Genomic DNA, 20,287 nt, shown 5'->3' with positions numbered 1-20,287 from the left:
CGCGTTCACTCAGTGGACGCAGTTGTTTTCTGATACATTTGGACATACTTTAGTGGATATTTAGACGCAATCGCAGTGGGACAGGGCCTTCAGACTCAGTGTCTTTTTTTTGAATGAGCTCAGGAGAGCAAAGAACTTGCGGTGTTTTATCTTAATTAAACCAGTTAGTGTTAAATCTGGTACAAAAAAAAGATGTCCATCCAAGTCAGATGGACTAAACACAGCCCTCGTCTGTTTTTAGGCTTAAATAAGGCTGTGACAGACAAACCAAGTCTCCCTGAAGCTGCGGGAGTCTCCCGCATTTGGGTACTGGCTCCCTGATGCCCGCGTGTCACATATAATCTCCCGGAATTCAGAACGAGTGCCCCAAGAGTACACTGCACACAAACGAGCACACAGGCGACAGACTATTATCTCTAATCGGGTGTGGAAAGGAGAGAGAGAAAACAGAGAGGGTTCTGATTGGCTGATCAGTTTTTAGTGTGGGCGGGCAGTGTTTCCCCCCCCTTCTGGACGGGAATTGTTTAGTGAGTGAGAGAAAACAGATCATGGCGGAGGCAGGGAAAGCAGAGGCAGGGCCTTCCAAAAAGAAAAAAAATATAAAACTCATTTCACCTCTGAATACTCTAAATTTCAAGAGTTAATGAAATTTTCCCATTACCGTGCTGTTATCATCAGGGGCGTGACTTTGCTGGTTTGGTAGCATTTCGGAGCCAGCCAACATGCAGAGTGTGTTCGGGAAAAAGGTAGCTGTTACCGGGGAAACACTGCGATATTAATATTAATATTAAAAAGGACTTATTATATAATCAATTATCTACATGTATAATCAAGCTTATTACTACTCTATTGTTACAGGTAAATAATACAGCTTTTTTATGAGGCGTCTCTACCCGTAACCTCGCCTGTATCGCGCTCCGCATTGGTCCGCGGAGGTCTTCAGCTGCTTTTCTTTATTTGGTTTTGAGATCAAAGGAACGTAAATACAATCAGGAAATAATGCTTTTACTGATGCAGGATGACGGTTTGTGTGTTATCAAATATACTGTGAAGCATGATATGCAAGATACAATGTGGAACTGTGTTTAATGACTTAGTTCCATCTGTACACTGTAAAAATGAGGAAAGAAAAAGGATATAAAAATGTGTATAATGGAATTTGGGACACGTCTATAAATGGCTCATATGAGACCTGCTTTAAATCTGTAACAATATATTAAATTATATTAGCTGGTCTAAAAAATGTTGTGATAATGAGCATTAACCTACAGCCCTGAGTACCAGTTATATCAGAGTATAGCTCTAAACCTATTATATATTTCTATTTATTTTACATGTATTTATTTATTTATTTAATTTTTTTTTGTTCACTGCATAATTGAACTCTGTGCCTAAAATGCAGCCTTGTGTTTTTGAAGCTTCAGGCACTGACAGCATGACGATGAGCTCAGACCACAGACTTCTTTATATAACATGCAGAAGAGCCACATCTCTCACAACCATCATCGAGCAGGTGCTATAAATATAAGATGACCACAAGATCTTTTGTTTTATTGGTTAGTCATTTTCTCCTTTCTGTGGTCACTAGCTTTTCTCTCTGGAGCTTCTGTGGTAATTATAAATGCTCATCACATCATTAGCTGATTATCACTGAGCTAATCCTGGACACACACGCTATTGAAAAGGCAAACCTGTAAGGGTTGGCTCCAGGCAAGCTCTGCCTGCAGCCACCAGAGGGCAGCAGGGAGTGGCTGCCAGAGCCAATCAAGCACAACAGCCTACACCTGGCAGGAGGACTATTTAAGAGCACAGACAGCTCAGTTCTGGTTGCTGGATCTTTGTCTCCACATGAGCCAAACCATACAGGCTGAAAGACTAGAGGGCTGAGAGTTCCCACACTCCCCCTCACCTTACGAGTTTAAAATCTCCTCTGACTTTCAAGTCCCTTTCTTGTTTCAAAAAAAAGAAGTGAAAAAAAAAAACAAAAAAAAAAAACAAGCACAGTAATTAATTCCTTGTTTGGCTTTGTTTCTTTCAAGACAGAGTTTATTTGATTCAGGGAAGCCCTTTTGCATTTCTTATTTCTTAGTTTTCCCCTGCCATCTAGGGGTAGCCAGTCTTCCCCTGGCGTCCTATGTTTTGTCCCAACCTTGTAGAGCTTTACACTAGGAAGTGTTTTTTGTTTGTTTTCTCTGGTTCTCGAGTTTACCTGTTCTGAGATCTAACTGCTCTGCCCTTGGGTTCAAATTACCACGGGTCTGTGGTAGCTCACTTAGTTGAGCGTGTTTAGTGACCCCATCTACCTGGGTTCAAACCACTCACTGGGTGATACCTTACAGAAAGATCCAGCCAAACATGGACCCAGCAGAGCAGATGGACTTAGAACATGTAAAGGCTGCCCTAAGCAGCCAAGGGGCGACAATAGGCAGGCATGAGCAGGCCCTGCAGCAAATTCTCTCCCAGCTGCAAGGGATTACTGCGCTACTCGCCCAGGCCAACCCCACCACCCAAGAAGCCCCAGTGCTTCCCCAGGCAATAGCACAGGAAGTGGCAGATAACCCTGTTGTTCCTCCTGCCCCTCATATGGAGCCACATCTACCTTCTCCTGAGCGCTATGCTGGAGAGCCGGGGGGGTGTAGGGGTTTCCTTCTCCAGTGCTCTCTGGCTTTTGAACAGCAACCATCACGGTTCCCCACAGAACGAGCCAAAGTAGCATACATTATCTCCCTCTTGACTGGGCGGGCCCTGGCTTGGGCCACTCCTATTTGGGAGCACCAACCAATGGTGTGTGCCTCTGCGGCCCAATTTGCAGCTTCACTGTCGCGGACTTTTGACCATCCTACAGGCGGTGGGGAGACAAGTTCTCGTCTTCTTCACATGCGTCAGGGAAGGAAGTCTGTGGCAGATTATGCTATTGACTTCCGCACATTGGCGGCTGAGAGTGGGTGGAATGCAACAGCACTTATGGCCGCATTCCATCATGGTCTGAGCGAAGAGCTTAAAGATGAGCTGGCCCACCGAGACCCATCCACTTCCCTGGATGACCTTATTGACCTGACCTTACGACTGGATAATCGTATCAGAGAAAGGCGCAGGACTCGTGGGTCAGAGTTGGCTTGCAAAGTTACACACAGTCCAGGACCATTCCACTCATCTGAAAGCTCAACTGACTCAGGTGTGCAGCCAATGCAATTAGGCCACACACGCCTCTCGCGACAGGAGCGTGAGGCCCGAATACGTGAGGGGAGGTGTCTGTATTGTGGGCGTTCTGGCCACAATCGCCCAGATTGTCCTGAGCTCTCGGGAAACGAGCCTGTCCGTCAGGGCAGGGGAAACCCTTGACGGACACGCTTAGCCTTCCCCGAGCTCAGGGAGTCTTCCTCAGCACCACACTTCTGTGGGGAGCAGCTGAGGCACGCCTTCAGGCTTTTGTTGATTCAGGAGCAGCTGGCAATTTTATTGATGCTGGGTTGGCCAAAGAATTGAGCTTGCCCCTTGAAACTTTGGGGGAGCCCCTCCCAATCTCAGCCATTGATGGTCGTGCCCTCGAGCCCGGGGTAGTTTCTTTTCGGACAAGTCCTATCACCTTACGGATTGGTCCACACACTGAACAGTTAGGTCTTTTTGTTATCAATGCTCCAGAGTTGCCCCTGGTCTTGGGGTTCCCTTGGCTTCAACGCCACAACCCTTATATCGACTGGTTAACCCAGTCGGTACGATCGTGGGGTCCTACTTGTCAGGCTTCCTGTTTACAAACTCCCAAGGGTTTTGTGAGTGGCAACAACCCCAGTCTAGAGGGTCTGGACTTATCTAGAGTTCCCAAGGAGTATTGGGACCTTGGTGATGTATTTAGTAAACAGAAAGCCCAGTTCTTACCTCCACATCGATCATTTGACATAGCCATTAACCTTCTTCCTGGCAGTAGCCCCCCCAGGGGCCGCCTGTTCTCCTTGTCGCAACCCGAACGCAGGGCCATGGAGGACTACATTCAAGAAGCTTTGGCACTGGGCTTTATCCGGCCATCCACCTCTCCAGCAGGTGCAGGCTTCTTTTTTGTTGGGAAAAAGGATGGGGGGCTTCGCCCCTGCATCGACTATCGAGGGCTGAACAAAATAACAGTAAAAGATCGCTACCCCTTGCCCCTCATGACCTCAGCATTTGAGGCACTGCAGCAGGCTTCGGTATTTACCAAGCTGGACCTGCGCAGCGCCTACAACCTCATTCGGGTGAGAGAGGGAGACGAATGGAAGACAGCCTTCATCACTCCGTCAGGACATTATGAAAACTTGGTTATGCCTTTTGGTTTGATGAATGCCCCGGCTGTCTTCCAACGTTTTATAAATGAGGTCTTGAGGGAGGCCCTAGATAGGTATGTATTCGTCTACCTCGATGACATCCTGATTTACAGCAAGAGTGTAGACGAACACATAACCCATGTGCGGAGAGTTCTCCAGCTGCTCCTGGAGAACCACCTTTTCGTTAAGTTGGAGAAATCACTTTTCCATGTGCAGTCAATTTCCTTTTTGGGGTTTGTGGTCTCTCACAACCACCTGTGCATGGACCCATCAAAAATTCGGGCCGTGGAGGAATGGCCCCGGCCAACTTCAGTTCGTCTTGTCCAGCGCTTCCTGGGCTTCTCCAACTTCTTCCGCAGATTTGTTAAAAATTTCAGCACCGTAGCTGCCCCGTTAACTGCCTTGACACGGAAGACAGCAGGGAGATTTCATTGGTCCAGCGAGGCCCAGGAAGCTTTTAACAAAATCAAACAGCTTCTAACCACAGCTCCCATTCTCCAGCTGCCAAATGCTGAACTTCCGTTCGTGGTTGAGGTGGATGCATCTGAAATCGGCGTGGGTGCAGTCCTTTCCCAGCGTGCTGGGCTCTCCCAAAAACTGCATCCCTGTGCCTACTTTTCGCATCGCCTTACCCCGGCTGAAAGGAATTATGATGTGGGTGATCGGGAATTGTTGGCAGTGAAACTGGCACTTGAAGAATGGAGGCACTGGCTGGAGGGGGCAAAGCACCCATTCCTGGTCTGGACGGACCATAAAAATCTGTCCTACATACAGCAGGCTAAACGCCTGAACCCCCGCCAGGCCAGGTGGGCTCTTTTCTTTGCCCGGTTCGATTTTGTCCTGTCTTATCGACCAGGTTCTAAGAACATAAAACCTGATGCTCTCTCCCGCCAGTGGGAACCTCCATCTCTTATAGAACCACCCACAACAATAATTCCAAAGGCTCACATCATTGCTCCTATTCAATGGGGAATACAAAGCATTGTGCAGCGAGCCACCCTGAAAGAACCGGACCCAGGTGGGGGTCCACCAGGAAGGTTATATGTCCCAAAATCGGTTAGGAACCAGGTTTTACAATGGGGACATGCATCTTCATTCACAGCACATCCGGGAGTAACTCGAACATTGGAGTTCCTGCGACGACACTTTTGGTGGCCTCGCATGGAACCTGAAGTACGGGCCTATGTTGCTGCTTGCTCTGTTTGTGCCCGAAATAAGGACCCCAGAAGTAGACCTGCTGGTCTTCTACACCCACTGCCTATCCCGTCACGTCCCTGGTCGCACTTATCCCTAGATTTCATAACGGGACTGCCTCCCTCCCGAGGCAATACTGTAATATTAGTGGTAGTCGACAGATTCTCAAAAGCCTGTTGTTTTATTGCACTACCAAAGTTACCATCCGCTAAGGAAACTGCAGAATTGATACTTACCCATGTAGTCCGTATTCATGGGTTACCAAAAGACATTGTTTCTGACCGCGGGCCCCAATTTACCGATTCTGGGGGGCCTTTTGCCAGTTACTGGGGTCGGGGGCCAGTCTGTCATCTGGCTTCCACCCCCAGTCCAATGGCCAGACAGAGAGGGTCAACCAGGACCTGGAACGCACCCTCCGCTGTCTGGCCTCTTCTAGTCCGTCCTCTTGGTCTGAGCACCTGATCTGGGCAGAATTTGCTCACAATACCTTGTGGCACTCCTCACTGGGTATGTCCCCATTTGAGTGCCAGTTTGGCTATGCGCCAACCATGTTCCCAGGTCAAGAGACGGACACTGGCATAAGATCGGCTGAACAAGTTGTTAGGTGTTGCCGTAGAGCGTGGCAGAGGGCGCGCACGGCCCTCTCTATGTACTACTGGCACTCCCACCCCACCGGGGCCACGCATGATAGGAGGTGGCCCCGCCTACACTGTCAAGCGTCTGTTGGATGTCCGGCGTGTTCGGGGTGGGGTCCAGTACCTGGTCGAATGGGAGGGCTATGGTCCAGAAGAGCGCTCGTGGGTCCCTGCCCGTTACATCTTGGACCCAGGGCTCATTCGTACATTCAGGCGTGATCAAGCCATGGGGTTGGGAACGTCAGGTGCCGTTCCTCAAGGGGGGGGTCCTGTAAGGGTTGGCTCCAGGCAAGCTCCGCCTGCAGCCACCAGAGGGCAGCAGGGAGTGGCTGCCAGAGCCAATCAAGCACAACAGCCTACACCTGGCAGGAGGACTATTTAAGAGCACAGACAGCTCAGTTCTGGTTGCTGGATCTTTGTCTCCACATGAGCCAAACCATACAGGCTGAAAGACTAGAGGGCTGAGAGTTCCCACACTCCCCCTCACCTTACGAGTTTAAAATCTCCTCTGACTTTCAAGTCCCTTTCTTGTTTCAAAAAAAAAGAAGTGAAAAAAAAAAAAAAACAAGCACAGTAATTCATTCCTTGTTTGGCTTTGTTTCTTTCAAGACAGAGTTTATTTGATTCAGGGAAGCTCTTTTGCATTTCTTATTTCTTAGTTTTCCCCTGCCATCTAGGGGTAGCCAGTCTTCCCCTGGCGTCCTATGTTTTGTCCCAACCTTGTAGAGCTTTACACTAGGAAGTGTTTTTTGTTTGTTTTCTCTGGTTCTCGAGTTTACCTGTTCTGAGATCTAACTGCTCTGCCCTTGGGTTCAAATTACCACGGGTCTGTGGTAGCTCACTTAGTTGAGCGTGTTTAGTGACCCCATCTACCTGGGTTCAAACCACTCGCTGGGTGATACCTTACAAAACCAGTTTAGATATTTTTTCTTTCTGGAGATTCTTTCTTTTTTCTTTATCTCTGGCTTGTCTGGTGAGTTCCTTGGTCTTCATGATGCTGTTTGTTCACTAGTGTTCTCTAACAAACCACTGAGGCCTTTACAGAACAGCTGTATTTTCACTTAGACTAAAATACACACATCTGAATTAACTAATTAAGTGACTTTAGAAGGCAGTTGATTACACTGGATTTTAGTTAGGGGGCTTAGAGTAAATGGGGCTGAACACTTTTGCATGTCACACTTTTCAGATTTTTATTTGATACATTGTTTTTAAAATAATCATTTTTATTCCACTTAACACGTTTGCAATACTTTGTGTTTGTCTATTACTTAAAATTTCAATAAAATACATTTAGGTTTGTGGTTGTAAGGTGACAAAATGTGGAAAAATTCAAGGGGTATGAATACTTTGGCAAGCCATTTAGCAAGTGTGCACAGAATTCCTGTGCAACCCAAACCTGTATGACAAGATATCAATCAAGATTTCTGATAACAAAGTAACATGCTGACAGTGCATCTGAACTGTAATATGAAATGTGAAACACTGATGAATTTAAAGAAGCAATTCTTAAACACTTTTATATAATATTGTGTGGAAATAAAAAAAAACAAAATGATCAGTTCAAGCTGATGTTGTAGAACTCTTTCACACACGGACCTCTCCATCTCCATCAGCTGTACTGTAGTAAACTCTAGCAGGATCTAAAGATAATAAATAATGGGTTTGTTTACACAGAAGAACATTAGAAAAGCATCAGCATTAGAATAGTTTGATTTTGTAGTTAATACCTTTGTTTCTTTTGGTGTGATAAATCACAGCTACTACAATGTGGAGGAAGATCACTGTTGCCAAGGCAAACGGGATAAAGGGCAGAGAGTGTTGAGGATCTGCAACATATTGATTGGATTTTGATGTTACTTAAAACAAATGTATGAGATCCAGCCAGAGCAAAAACTAGTAATATTAAAAGTGTATTTCAAGTGTAAACTGTTATTCATCAGTATGTTCAACACTATGCAAGCTCTGATTATTATATGGAAACTGAACATTTTTAGAGCATGACAAAGCTTACCTTTAAACGGAGTCAGAGTGCTGTGTTCAGTTTTAACAGTGGGTTCAGTTTTAGAGGTTGCAGTGACTGAGGGGCTCAGATTGGTTGTACAGTTGGCCACTGATGTAGGTGTAAGTTTAGTTGGGACCTCTGCAGAAAGAAAATCAGCGACCAGCTCATTACAAAGCATAACATTGATAACATTGTAATAGCTGCAGCAAGGAAGGACATGGAAAGCAGATGCAAATGCAATGTAGTGGTTATTTACAACACTAAACCAAAAACAGCAACTTAGAGAACAAACAAAACACAAAAAAGAACCAACAAACTAACACTGAAGACACAGGGGCTTAAATACACACACAAGGTGGGAAATAAAACAGGTAACAAGGGTAAGGTGGAGAAACAGGGAACACAGGACATTCACAGTGCAGGGTGGAAAACGTATGTTCATTTTCTATACATGGGCCACATTTGACTCACATGCACGTTGCTAGCACTGACAGTGAACCAGTGGACTTTGCTTAAAGTGACCCACATCTGCATGCTATCTGGACTGCTTCCTGTTGGTGCAGGAGGGAGCTCACCTATTGGTTTTTCACACTGTCCATATCATGTTCTCTGATTTTGCTATTTATAGCTATATGTTTGAGAAAAAATAAAATTGTTGTTTTATTCTATAAACTACAGATAACATTTCTGTGTGTGTGTGTGTTAGCAGAAGCTTGTTAGCACGTTCCGCTCTCTCTCTCTCCATCCCTTCAAGTTACACAACCACCCGAGTTTGTTAATTCTTCTTTATTTCAGGAAAGTTTCTTCTGTTCGTTTTACCTCTCAGTTTTTATAAGGGGCAACCACGCTTCCCTGGTGAGCTTGTGTTAAGTTTCTCCCTTTTTTCTCTGTAGAGATCGGCTTGATTTATTTTTGCACCTGCTTTTGTTCCCATTTTCGGGAAGGCTGGCATTGCGGCCTGTTCCAGCTGGTCTGCATCTGGACTGATTAAGCAGCCAGCAGACAGGTATACAAAAACGGATCTGGATGAAAAGACTCCAAGTAAAGACTAGCGACTAGAGCCCCACTGGGCCGCGTTATGTAAACTTAGAGTTATTTTGGGTGTGGTGGAGGGTGTTTAAACCAAATAAAGGTACGAATTTGAGTTTATTTACTCCCTGTGTCTGTGTTCTCTGTGTGGTTCCTCACTACTGGGTCACAGTGGCCACGCCCCTAACCCCAGGGGCCGGTCACAACATGAAAGAATGTTCCAGTCTTGTTATATGATACACAAAATTATTGTAGGTTATTGCTACCCCCATAACCAGTCGGCCCTAGGCAATTGGTTTGCTCGCCTTGTTGCAACAGCCTGGATTAACAAAAACAGAAATGTTAACATTCCAATGCCTTCAATTAAATATAGATTTAAAAACAACTTACCTTCAAGAAAAAGTCTGATGTCTGCGAGTTCATTTCCTGTAAGATGGCACCTGTAAAATCCATCATCCTCTTCAGTCAGGTGTGATATGAGTAGAGAGAGATTAGCTGGAGAGAGATTATTAAACAACTGAACTCTGTTTCTGTACTGATCACTCTCACTGGATATCTCCTCATATCTGTCACTGATTGTGTTGTGTTTCCTCCAGCTGAATGTATCAGGTGTGGAGTTTAGATCAGTGCAGGAACAGGGCAGCAGTACTGATTCTCCTTTATGAGCTTTGATATACAATGTTTCTGTGTTGTTCATAACAGTGCATCCTGTAGAAACACACATCACTCAATGATTCAATGATTCACATTCATGTTCCCACTTTTTCAAATATAAGGTATGAAAAAGTTTGGGCACCCCTGATCATTTTCCTTTATAAATCATTGGTAGTGTGGATCAGCAATTTCAATTAAATATATCATATAGCAGACGAACACAGAGATATTTGAGAAGTGAACTAAAGTTTATAGGATTTACAGAACATGTGCAATATTTCTTTAAACAAAACTAGGCAGGTGCATAAATTTGGGCAACCTTGCCATTTTATTGATTTGAATACCTAATTAAACTAATTATTGGAACACAAAATTGGTTTGGTAAGCTTGGTGACCCTTAACCTACATTAACAGATGAATCCAATCATGAGAAAGGGTTAAAGTGCCAATTAAAAGTTTTTCTTCTCTTTGCATTTTCTCTGAAGTGTGTCAAAATGGGAGCCTTAAAACAAACCTCAAATGACCTGAAAACAAAGATTGTTCAACATCAAGATTTAGGAGAAGAATATAAAAAGATTTCAGCTGTCAGTTTGCACTGTGAGGAAAATATTAAGGAAATGGAAGAACACAATAGAAAAAACAGTTCTAGTTAAGGCCTTAAGTGACAGGTCAAGATAAATCACAGATATTCAGAGGAGAAGGATGGAGAGAACAGTTATAGTCAACCCACAGATCAGCTCCAAACACCTACATTATTATTTTACGGCAGATGGAGTCACTGTGCATCGTTATATATACAAGTGGTCAAATTAACAAAAAAGATGCAGTGCTTTCAAACCTCAAATAATGCAAAGAAAATAAGCTCATATTCATTTAGAAACAACTCTAAGAAAGAGTTCAGAATTAATAACTGGTGTAATAACCCAGATTTTGCATTTCTCGGCATGCTCTCCACCAGTCTTTCACACTGCTTTTGGGTAACCTTATGCAAACTTCAGACTGGCTTTTATTTGCTTCTTATTGAATAAGTTCCTTTTTCAAGCTTGAGTCCTGCCTCGAAGAGCTTGTTTTGCACTGTTTTTTTTCATTCACTTCACTCCAGCTGCCATTCTTTTTATAGATCACTTGATCAGGCCATCCTGCAGTTGCTGACTGACATTCAAATAATAAGTTGACAGTAAAGCTCCAGACCTGAACCCCATTGAAAAACCTCTGAATGTAATCATGTAAAATATAAGTTTGTCACAAGTCATCAAACAAAGCTGAACTGCTTGCATTTTTGGGCCAGGAGTGGCATAAGGTCACCCAAAAGCAGTGTAAAAGACTTGTGGAGAACATGCCAAGATGCATGAAAGCTGTGATTAAAAGCAGGGTAATTTCACCAAATATTGATTTCTGAACTCTTCAAACATTAGCATTGTTGTTTCTAAATGAATATGAAGTTGTTTTCTTTGCAGTATTTAAGGTTTAAGTATTTCTCATTTTCGCTTAATAAATGTTCTAAATGACAATGTTTGTATTTGTAACTTGGGAGGATAGTAAAACCAGAGACACTGATCATTTTGAAGTTGTCTCTGATTTCTTTCCAGAGCTGTAGATAGACAAAAATACCTTCTGTAATTATGTGTACAGCCTTAAGTTTTTTTGATTGATTCATTAACACAAACAAAACAATTACGCACTCACCTTCAGAGACGTGAAGTATGATGAAGAGAAGATAGAAGTTCAGCATCTTCCTCACTATTAAACTAGCTCTGTATACACACACTGAATACACACCTCTCTCAGCAGATCTTCACTGCAGTTTAACACACTCTACTGTCCGTGCAGATCAGAGGATCAGTCATCAAACACACTTTAACACAACTCATCTCTCTTTTATACCATCAGATCCTTCCTGATAATCACTGAACCACACATTGACTTGCTGTTGCCATGAGTCATGAGAACTCTTGCTGTTTTCTGTTTTGTGGTGCAGTTTTTCGCCTGCACTGACCAAGCTGTGGACAGCAGTGGAGGTGAAGGGTGAAGGTAAGGGTGGGGGAGAAAAGTTAAAGTTACTTTTGATTTGAGTGTGTATATTGTAAATAGAAGAAAGATGGACAAGTTTTGATTACACATGCATACCTTGTAAAATGTATGAAAATGTGAAAGTATGTATATGTATGGGTTCCTATGTACAGTTATATACCTGTAATTTTGTTTCCATGTATATTTCAAGGCCTCCTCCAAATTACCCCAAAAGAAACAAAGCTTGTACTGCAGACCTCTTAAGGCCCAATTCCATTTCACCCCTCGGCCCTACCACTTCCCCCTACCCCTCTGTTTTGCGTGTGCACGCCAATGGGTTGAGTTGTCCGGATTCTTGTTAGGCTGGAGGGTCACTGGTAAGATGGTGGAACAGGCGACCAAAGAAACCCAGAAACGTACACAGCATAGTGAGTACAGGAACAGGTGGTAGTGGAGATTTACAAAATAAATTTTCAGATAATGTACACAATCAAACATTCAACCTTCTTGTCTAAATAAACGATAGAAATTAAGAACATTTGATATAATGTATGTTTATATAGTAGTATTTCATTTTGCACATAATTTGATAATGCGCATTAATTTGAGCCAAAGAAAAAAACACTTGCCAGAATTCCAGAATTCACGTCACTCTGGAGCATCTTTCTCTTTCTTACAGCATTATTTAAAAACATCAACCTGTTTACCTCCCATCAGAACAACACAGCACACTAGGGGTGTAACGATAAACTCTGTTCATGATTCCATTCACGATCGAGGTTTACAATTACAATTCAATTTTCTCATGATATTTTAAACAGATGTAAATTATCAACAAAAAAAAATAATTGTGAAGTGTAAACTATAGAGGCATAACGATACACTCACTTACTCAACAATACACCTTCTATAAATGCTCCATTTATAAATATTTGTATAAGTTCTATTTATTATTAATTATTACAAACAGTGTTTTAAGCTAAAACAAACTACCCTGATGTTTAATATAATTTAACTGATCTAGATTGAACCTATTGTATAAGACGTATAAGCTGAACAGTGGTGAACAGTAATGAAGTCAATGTAAATACTGTACTTAAATAACATTTTTGTGTATCTTTACTGAAGCATTTCAATTTTTGATGACTTTAATTTACTTACTTTACTTTAGTTTACTTTATTAATAATGAGCACCAGGCTCAGCCCCAGCTCACACAGCCAAGAGAAACAACAGATCAATAACAAACCCTTTGAGGAAGCTGCAACAAAAAATGATGGACAGCAAACTCTGGCTGTTGATTGGCTTAAAAAAGTGACTGACATCAAAAAGCGGTTGTGTGATTGGCTGCAGTCTAAAGTGTTTGACATATCCTCCGCCCTTTGCTGACGCCTACAGGTTCTATGCCCTGCTCTAGCTGAATTCTGCCCTCTGGTGTTCAAATAATGCAACTGCAGGAGATTTCATAGTAACAGCGTGCAGAATGGATTTTGATGCACATCATCTGTTTTGTATTCCCTTTTAGTGACTCTCAGAAGAACAAAAAATTCCCTCTGTTATGTTAAGATATGCTTGGCCATTGGCCCATTTTATTATTAATATTAATAATAATAATAATAATATTATAAATCATGAAGTTAAAGAGTTTAAAGCTGAGGATTTACTTATTTACACCTTTTAATGTTAAAATTATATTGAAATCAAGTTTAGATAAAGCCATTGGAGAAAGCATTAGTTAAGTCTGATGGTTGCATATTCAATCTTTTCTCCAGTGCCAATCACTGTGGATGTTCTGGTCGTGTTACTGTGGACAATAGTAGAGTACATCACTTGATCCTGAAAAGAAAACACATGTTAATGGGGCAAACAAAGAAGCCACTTTTAGTCACAATTACCCAATGCAATATATAAATATATTTATCTATTGCAAATTCATGTAATGATCTTTTCACTGCAAACATGCTAAGTTTTAGCGCTTCTACATGTTTTCCAGTTATGAGTTAGGACCAAGCTAAATGTGAAGAACATTAACATTTTCAAACTTACTATTAATGGCAGCTCTACTTTAAACATTAACATTTAAATCTTCTAAGACAGGAATGTAATATATATATATATATTATTATTATTATTATTTTTTGCAAGTTGCATTTTGTAAGCGAACCTAATTCGAAGATTAATTCAACATTAATTGGATATGCTAAGTATGATGGGAACTAATAACATACAACAAAATATGATGAAATGCAACAGAACTAAAAGGAGAAATCTGGTGTGAAATTGACTTGGCATGTAGTGAAAAACAATAATGAGTAAGAACATTTATTGAATAGCCCATCTCTGTTCACCCCCCCCCCCCAGCATTCTGAAATACAGCACTTTTAGCAGATGCTCTCAACAGGCTTACAATGCTAGTGACAGGGGCATAGCATTGCCCATGTAAAGAAATCACTATTTTTACAGCAGTAACAAGCTTAAAGTAGCTCCACACTTCATTGGTAGAATTTTCAGGGCGTTGACATTTAAAACATGGTGCTGAGAACTTTAAAAGTGCAGTTGTTTATTAAAAAACACTGTTTATACACACAATACCGTCAGGTAGATTTCAAAATTAGGTCAGAATAAGTCAACTGATGAGCACAAAGAAATAGGTAGTATAGGGAAACAGACTGCACAATGTATTCAGTGGGAAATGCATGAGTATTAGAGATTTTTTCCGTAACAACTAGAATGCATTTCCAATAAAAATTAATTTTGAAATCTAGTCTGTTGGAAGCACTAGCTGAAAGCGCTGTGTTCCAGAATCCTGGGGAAGAACAGAGGTGAGCTATTCAACAAAAGTTTGTTTCACTACACCCCAAGTCCATTTCACACCATATTTCTCCTTTAATATATCATATGATGTTATGTAATGTGAGTAAATGCAGTGGCTTGCAAAAGTATTTATACCCCTTGAACTTTTTCACATTTTGTCACCTTACAACCACAAACTTAAAAGTTATAGACCAACATAAGTTGGCACATAATTGTGAAGTGGAATGAAAATGATTCATGGTTTTCAAAAATTTAATCAAATGAAAATCTGAAAAGAGTGACGTCCAAAAAAAGGATTTAGCCCCCCTATATCAGTGCTTAGTAGAGCCAACTGTCTTACTTGTTACAGATGCAAGTCTTTTGGGATTTGTCTTTACCAGCTTTGTGTATCTAGAGACTGAGATTTTTGTCCATTCTTCTTTATAAATTAGCTCAAGCTCAGCCAAGTTGGATGGAGAGCGTCTGTAAACAGCTGTTTTCATGTCTTGTCACAGAAACTTAGTGGTATTTAGGTCAGGACTTTGATTTGGCCATTCTAACACATGAATATTCTCTGATCTAACCCATTCCACTGTAGCTCTGGCTGTATGTTTAGGGTCATTGTCTTGCTGGAAGTTAAATCTCCTTCACAGTCTCAAGACTTTTAAAGCCTCCAGCAGGTTTTTTTTTTCCAGGATTGTCAACTGTGTCAACTTCCTTCAACTCTGACCAGCTTCTCTGTCCCTGCTGAAGAAAAACATCCCCACAACATGATGCCACCACCATGTTTCACAGTGGGAATGACTTGTTCAGGTGATGAGCAGTGTTACTTTTCCATCACACATAGCGCTTTAGACAAATGTTAAAACAGCACCTTCTTTGACATGTTTGTTCTTCCCTACATGACTTTTGGCAAGTGGAAATGACACTTCTTTTTTTTAAACAATGGGTTTCTTGTTGACACACTTCCATAAATGTCAGATTTGTGGGGTGTATGACTTATAGTTAAGCTAACTATTTAAATGACTTCTGAAAGCAACTGATTGCTCTGGATTTATTCTGGTCTCATTTCAGATTAAAGAGGGCTGAATACCTTGGAACAACAAACTTTTTAGATTTTTATTTGATTAAAATATTGAAAACTATGTATCATTTTCGTTCCACTTCACAGTTATGTGCTACCTAAAATCTCAATAAAATTCATTTAAATTTAAGGTTGTATGGAGACAAAATGTGAAACAGTTCAAGGGCTATGAATAGTTTTGCAAGCCACTCAATATGTAAATCGTTGTTTACAATGGGAACAAGGCGTGGTGGAAAGTGACTGAAAGTGACAGTTTGGAATGTGGTATATGATGGGATGTGTGAACTCACTTGAGTCTCCTGCTCCTCTCTCCTCCTCCCTCTTTGATCTCTGCTCTCCATCTGACCTAGTCTCTGTCCTGAAGATTCAAACCATACAGAGTGATCAGATACAGATCTCAAAAAGTGCACATATATCTCAAATAATTATGTTATGTACCTCTATATTTATGAAAAACAGCTCCTCCCGCTCCCAGCAGGAGCAGCAGAGGAGGAAGAAAGATTAAGTAATACATGCTGGTTTCTGGAGTTTTAACAAGTCTGGTATCTTAAAGTGGGAAACAGAAGGAAGACAGGACCCTGTAAGGTATTTGGTAATGTCATTTTTTAGCATAATTCTGACTAGGGTTGCAGCGGTAACCGGTTTCACGGTATACCATGGTATTAAAATGCACGGTTATCATACCGTGTGTGTTTGCTTATTACCGGTAAAACGCAAGCCAGCGGAGAAACTCACCCGCGCATGCGCAACTCTGCTCCGCTTCAGCTGCTCAGCACACAGCGGTGAGAACAGCAGAAAGTGCATCAGACTAAACAAATCTCAGTCCACCTAAAAAAAGGCTAAACTAAAATCAGCAGTGTGGGACTATTTCGGATACCCGCCGAACGCACCCGAGGATGGTTATCCGATTTGTAATCAATGTGGCCGTAAAGTCACAGCTAAAGGTGGACATACGTCAAACCTGTTCTCCCATCTCCAAGAACACCACCCCGCCGTGCAGCGCAAAGTATGTGTTTAGTTTATAATTTTACTCTGAACATAAATAAAATCTCTTTGTAGTCGTGCACAACCCATGCGGTAAGCGCCCGCAAAAGCGCTGAGTTATCCGAAATTTGGGCACGCAGGTACAGGCGTGAAGTGCGTGCTACGACGGATTCACGTGTCCGTGTAAAGGTGCTCGCCGGACTGGATGTGAAAGACGCCATTCATTTATATGCGTTCATTTTCACATTCTGACGTGCCTGTTTTTCATGTGTTAAAACCAGACTCAGAAATAAATCCCCTCTATCTGGTTATATACCAACTTGGCAGTAAAACGGACGTTTATAACAGTTGTTGATCAGACACTGACCCAGGCTCAGTTTATCAGATATTAAATAATTTAAACTTAAATAATTGTACTGAATAGTTTAAACACAGGATCTTTACTTCTTAGAGGACATGTAATGTGTGACACGTGTGTGTGTGTGTGTGTGTGTGTGTGTGTGTGTGTGTGTATATATATATATATATATATATATATATATATAATTATATACACCCTTAATGACCTTAAGAGTAGTGGAAAAACCTGGTTTCCTTCACCTAATGGTGTACAGTTTATTTTTTTTAAGGAGACATTATCTATATAGTTGTTCCAGGTTTCTACAATAAATAGTTAATTGAACAAAAAACCTTTGTTGTAATTTCTTTAAGGGTCAGTTTAATAATATATGTAACAAACTGTGATACCGTGATACCGCGGTATTTTCTGAGACGGTTATCATACCGTGAAAATCTCATACCGTTGCAACCCTAATTCTGACACATACTCTAAGAATGTAACTGTAAACAAACAGTGAAATATAAGAAGTAAAGATCCAATAATTTAATTGGTACTTTACTGTATATTGCATTACACTATACACTCTAAGAAATATAAGTACAGATTTGTACTTAAAAGAGTACAAAGCTTGTCGCTGGGGCTGTACCTTATATTAAGGTTCAAAAAAGTACCTTTCAGTGAAAGTACTTTTTTGTACCCATGGTTTTTGTGCCAGTATAGATTATAAAGATTATAAACATTATCATCAACTAAAAATGGCTCAAAAACTTGATGATACAAAATTGTCTGGCTTTCAAATAAAAAATGTGCAATTTAAATATATACTGTTCATTAGTACAGTGATGCAGAATACTGAATGTACCTTTTGGCTGGTTAAATGGTACAAATTTGTACTTATTGCTGTCAGGAAAGACATTGTACTTCAGAGGGAACAAATCTGACCCTGTAAAGACCAATATTGTACCTTTGAGGGTACAATTATAAAGAATGTACCTTCGAGTACAAAAAAGTACTCATATCGTACCTCTGTTTTTTAGAGTGTATGACGGTGGAACAACTGCATTTATATGTTAACTTTATTGAATAAGACAGCATGCAAATGCTATTTAGAGAGCCTCAATAATCTACTTTATACTGTACTGTACTGGTATGTAAGACTACACACTAATGGTGAGGGTGGGTTGGGAAGACATGCCCATAATAGTACTAAATTACACTAGGAGCCAATAGAAAAAACAAAAAAAACTAGAAAAGGCAAAGTTCGTGAACGAACTTTAAGTTGGCTTGTCAAATAGTTACTAAGTTGTGTAGTGTGTGTGTGGTGTGGAGTGTGTGGGGTGTGGAGTGGGTTGTGGAGTGTGTTTGGTGTGGTGTGTTTGGAATGTGGTGTGGAGTGTGGTGGAGTGTGGGGTGAGTTGTGTGTATCAGGTGTGGAGTGTGTGTGTTGTGGAGTGTGTGTGGTGTGGTGTGTAGAGAGTGTGGTGTGGTGTGTGGAGTATGTGTGGTGTGGAGTGTGTGTGGTGTGGTGTATGTGTGGTGGAGTGTGGGGTTTGTGTCAGGTGTGGAGTGTGTGTGGTGTGGGGTATGTGTGGTGTGAAGTGTGTGTGGGGTGGAGTGTGTATGGTGTGGGGTATGTGAGCTGTGGAGTGTGTGCGGGGTATGGAGAGTGTGGGTTTGTGTGGTGTGGGGTGTGAAGTGTGTGTGGTATGTGTGGGGGTGGAGTGTGTATGGTGTGGGGTATGTGAGCTGTGGAGTGTGTGTGTGGTATGGAGAGTGTGGGGTATGTGTGGTGTGGGGTGTGAAGTGTGTGGTATGTTTGGGGTGGAGTGTGCGTGGTGTGAGGTATGTGAGCTGTGGAGTGTGTGTGGTATGGAGTGTGTGGGGTGTGGGGTATGTGTGGTGTGAAGTGTGTGTGGTGTGGGGTATATGAGCTATCGAGTGTGTGTGTGTGGTTTAAAGTGTGTGTGGTGTGGGGTATGTGTGGTGTGGAGTGTGTGGTGTTGTGTGAATTGTGTGTGGTATGTGTGGGGTGGAGTGTGTGTGGTGTGGGGTATGTGAGCTGTGGAGTGTGTGTGGTTTAAAGTGTATGTGTGGTGTGGGGTTTGTGTGGTGTGGATTGTGTGTGGTGTGGGGTATGTGTAGTTTGAAGTGTGTGTGGTGTGGGGTATGTGTGGTGTGGGGTATGTGTGGTGTGGAATGTGTGTAGGGTGTGGTGTGGAGTGTGTGTAGTGTGGGGTGTAGACTGTGTGTGGTGTGGGGTGTGTGGTGTGTGTGTGGGGTGGAGTGTGTTTGGTGTGGGGTATGTGTGGTGTGGAATGTGTGTAGGGTGTGGTGTGGAGTGTGTGTAGTGTGGGGTGTAGACTGTGTGTGTTGTGGGGTGTGTGTGGTGTGGAGTGTGTTTGGTGTGGGGTATGTGTGGTGTGGAGTGTGTGGGGTGGAGTGTGTTTGGTGTGGGGTATGTGTGGTGTGGAATGTGTGTAGGGTGTGGTGTGGAGTGTGTGTAGTGTGGGGTGTAGACTGTGTGTGGTGTGTGTGGTGTGGAGTGTGTTTGGTGTGGGGTATGTGTGGTGTGGAGTGTGTGGGGTGGAGTGTGTTTGGTGTGGGGTATGTGTGGTGTGGAATGTGTGTAGGGTGTGGTGTGGAGTGTGTGTAGTGTGGGGTGTAGACTGTGTGTGGTGTGGGGTGTGTGTGTGGTGTGGACTGTGGAGTTTGTGTGGTGTGGAGTATGTGTGGTGTGGAGTGAGTGTGGGGAGTGGACTGTGTGTCGTGTGGTGAGTGAGTGGAGTGTGTGTGGTGTGGGGTGTGAAGTGTGTGGTGTGGGGTATGTGTGATGTGGAGTGTGTGTGGTGTGGGGTATGTGTGGTTTGAAATGTGTGTGGTATGTGTGGTGTGGAGTGTGTGGTGTTGTGTGAATTGTGTGTGGTATGTGTGGGGTGGAGTGTGTGTGGTGTGGGGTATGTGAGCTGTGGAGTGTGTGTGGTTTAAAGTGTGTGTGGTGTGGGGTTTGTGTGGTGTGGATTGTGTGTGGTGTGGGGTATGTGTGGTTTGAAGTGTGTGGTGTGGGGTATGTGTGGTGTGTGGGGTGGAGTGTGTTTGGTGTGGGGTATGTGTGGTGTGGAATGTGTGTAGGGTGTGGTGTGGAGTGTGTGTAGTGTGGGGTGTAGACTGTGTGTGGTGTGGGGTGTGTGTGGTGTGGAGTGTGTTTGGTGTGAGGTATGTGTGGTGTGGAGTGTGTGGGGTGGAGTGTGTTTGGTGTGGGGTATGTG

The 20,287-nt window shown here is 42.5% G+C and overlaps 1 protein-coding gene across 1 annotated transcript in view; it reads right to left on the bottom strand.

The window, feature by feature from the left end:
- Positions 1-12,360: 12,360 nt before the first annotated feature.
- LOC125804766 (CMRF35-like molecule 6) overlaps positions 12,361-20,287 on the bottom strand; it is an 88,646-nt gene continuing 80,719 nt past the window's right edge. The window contains exons 4-6 of the mRNA XM_049484389.1: positions 16,136-16,243; positions 15,988-16,055; positions 12,361-13,656 (exon numbers count right to left, since the gene is read on the bottom strand). Of these exons, the coding sequence (XP_049340346.1) occupies positions 13,552-13,656; positions 15,988-16,055; positions 16,136-16,243 (281 nt within the window). The 3' untranslated portion in view covers positions 12,361-13,551. The remainder of the gene's footprint in view (positions 13,657-15,987; positions 16,056-16,135; positions 16,244-20,287) is intronic.

Source organism: Astyanax mexicanus, chromosome 1 (genome assembly GCF_023375975.1).
Source record: "Astyanax mexicanus isolate ESR-SI-001 chromosome 1, AstMex3_surface, whole genome shotgun sequence".
Classification (NCBI taxonomy): domain Eukaryota; kingdom Metazoa; phylum Chordata; class Actinopteri; order Characiformes; family Acestrorhamphidae; genus Astyanax; species Astyanax mexicanus.
The sequence above is the reverse complement of the archived record's forward strand: the minus strand, read 5'-3'. Positions and strand labels throughout refer to the sequence as shown.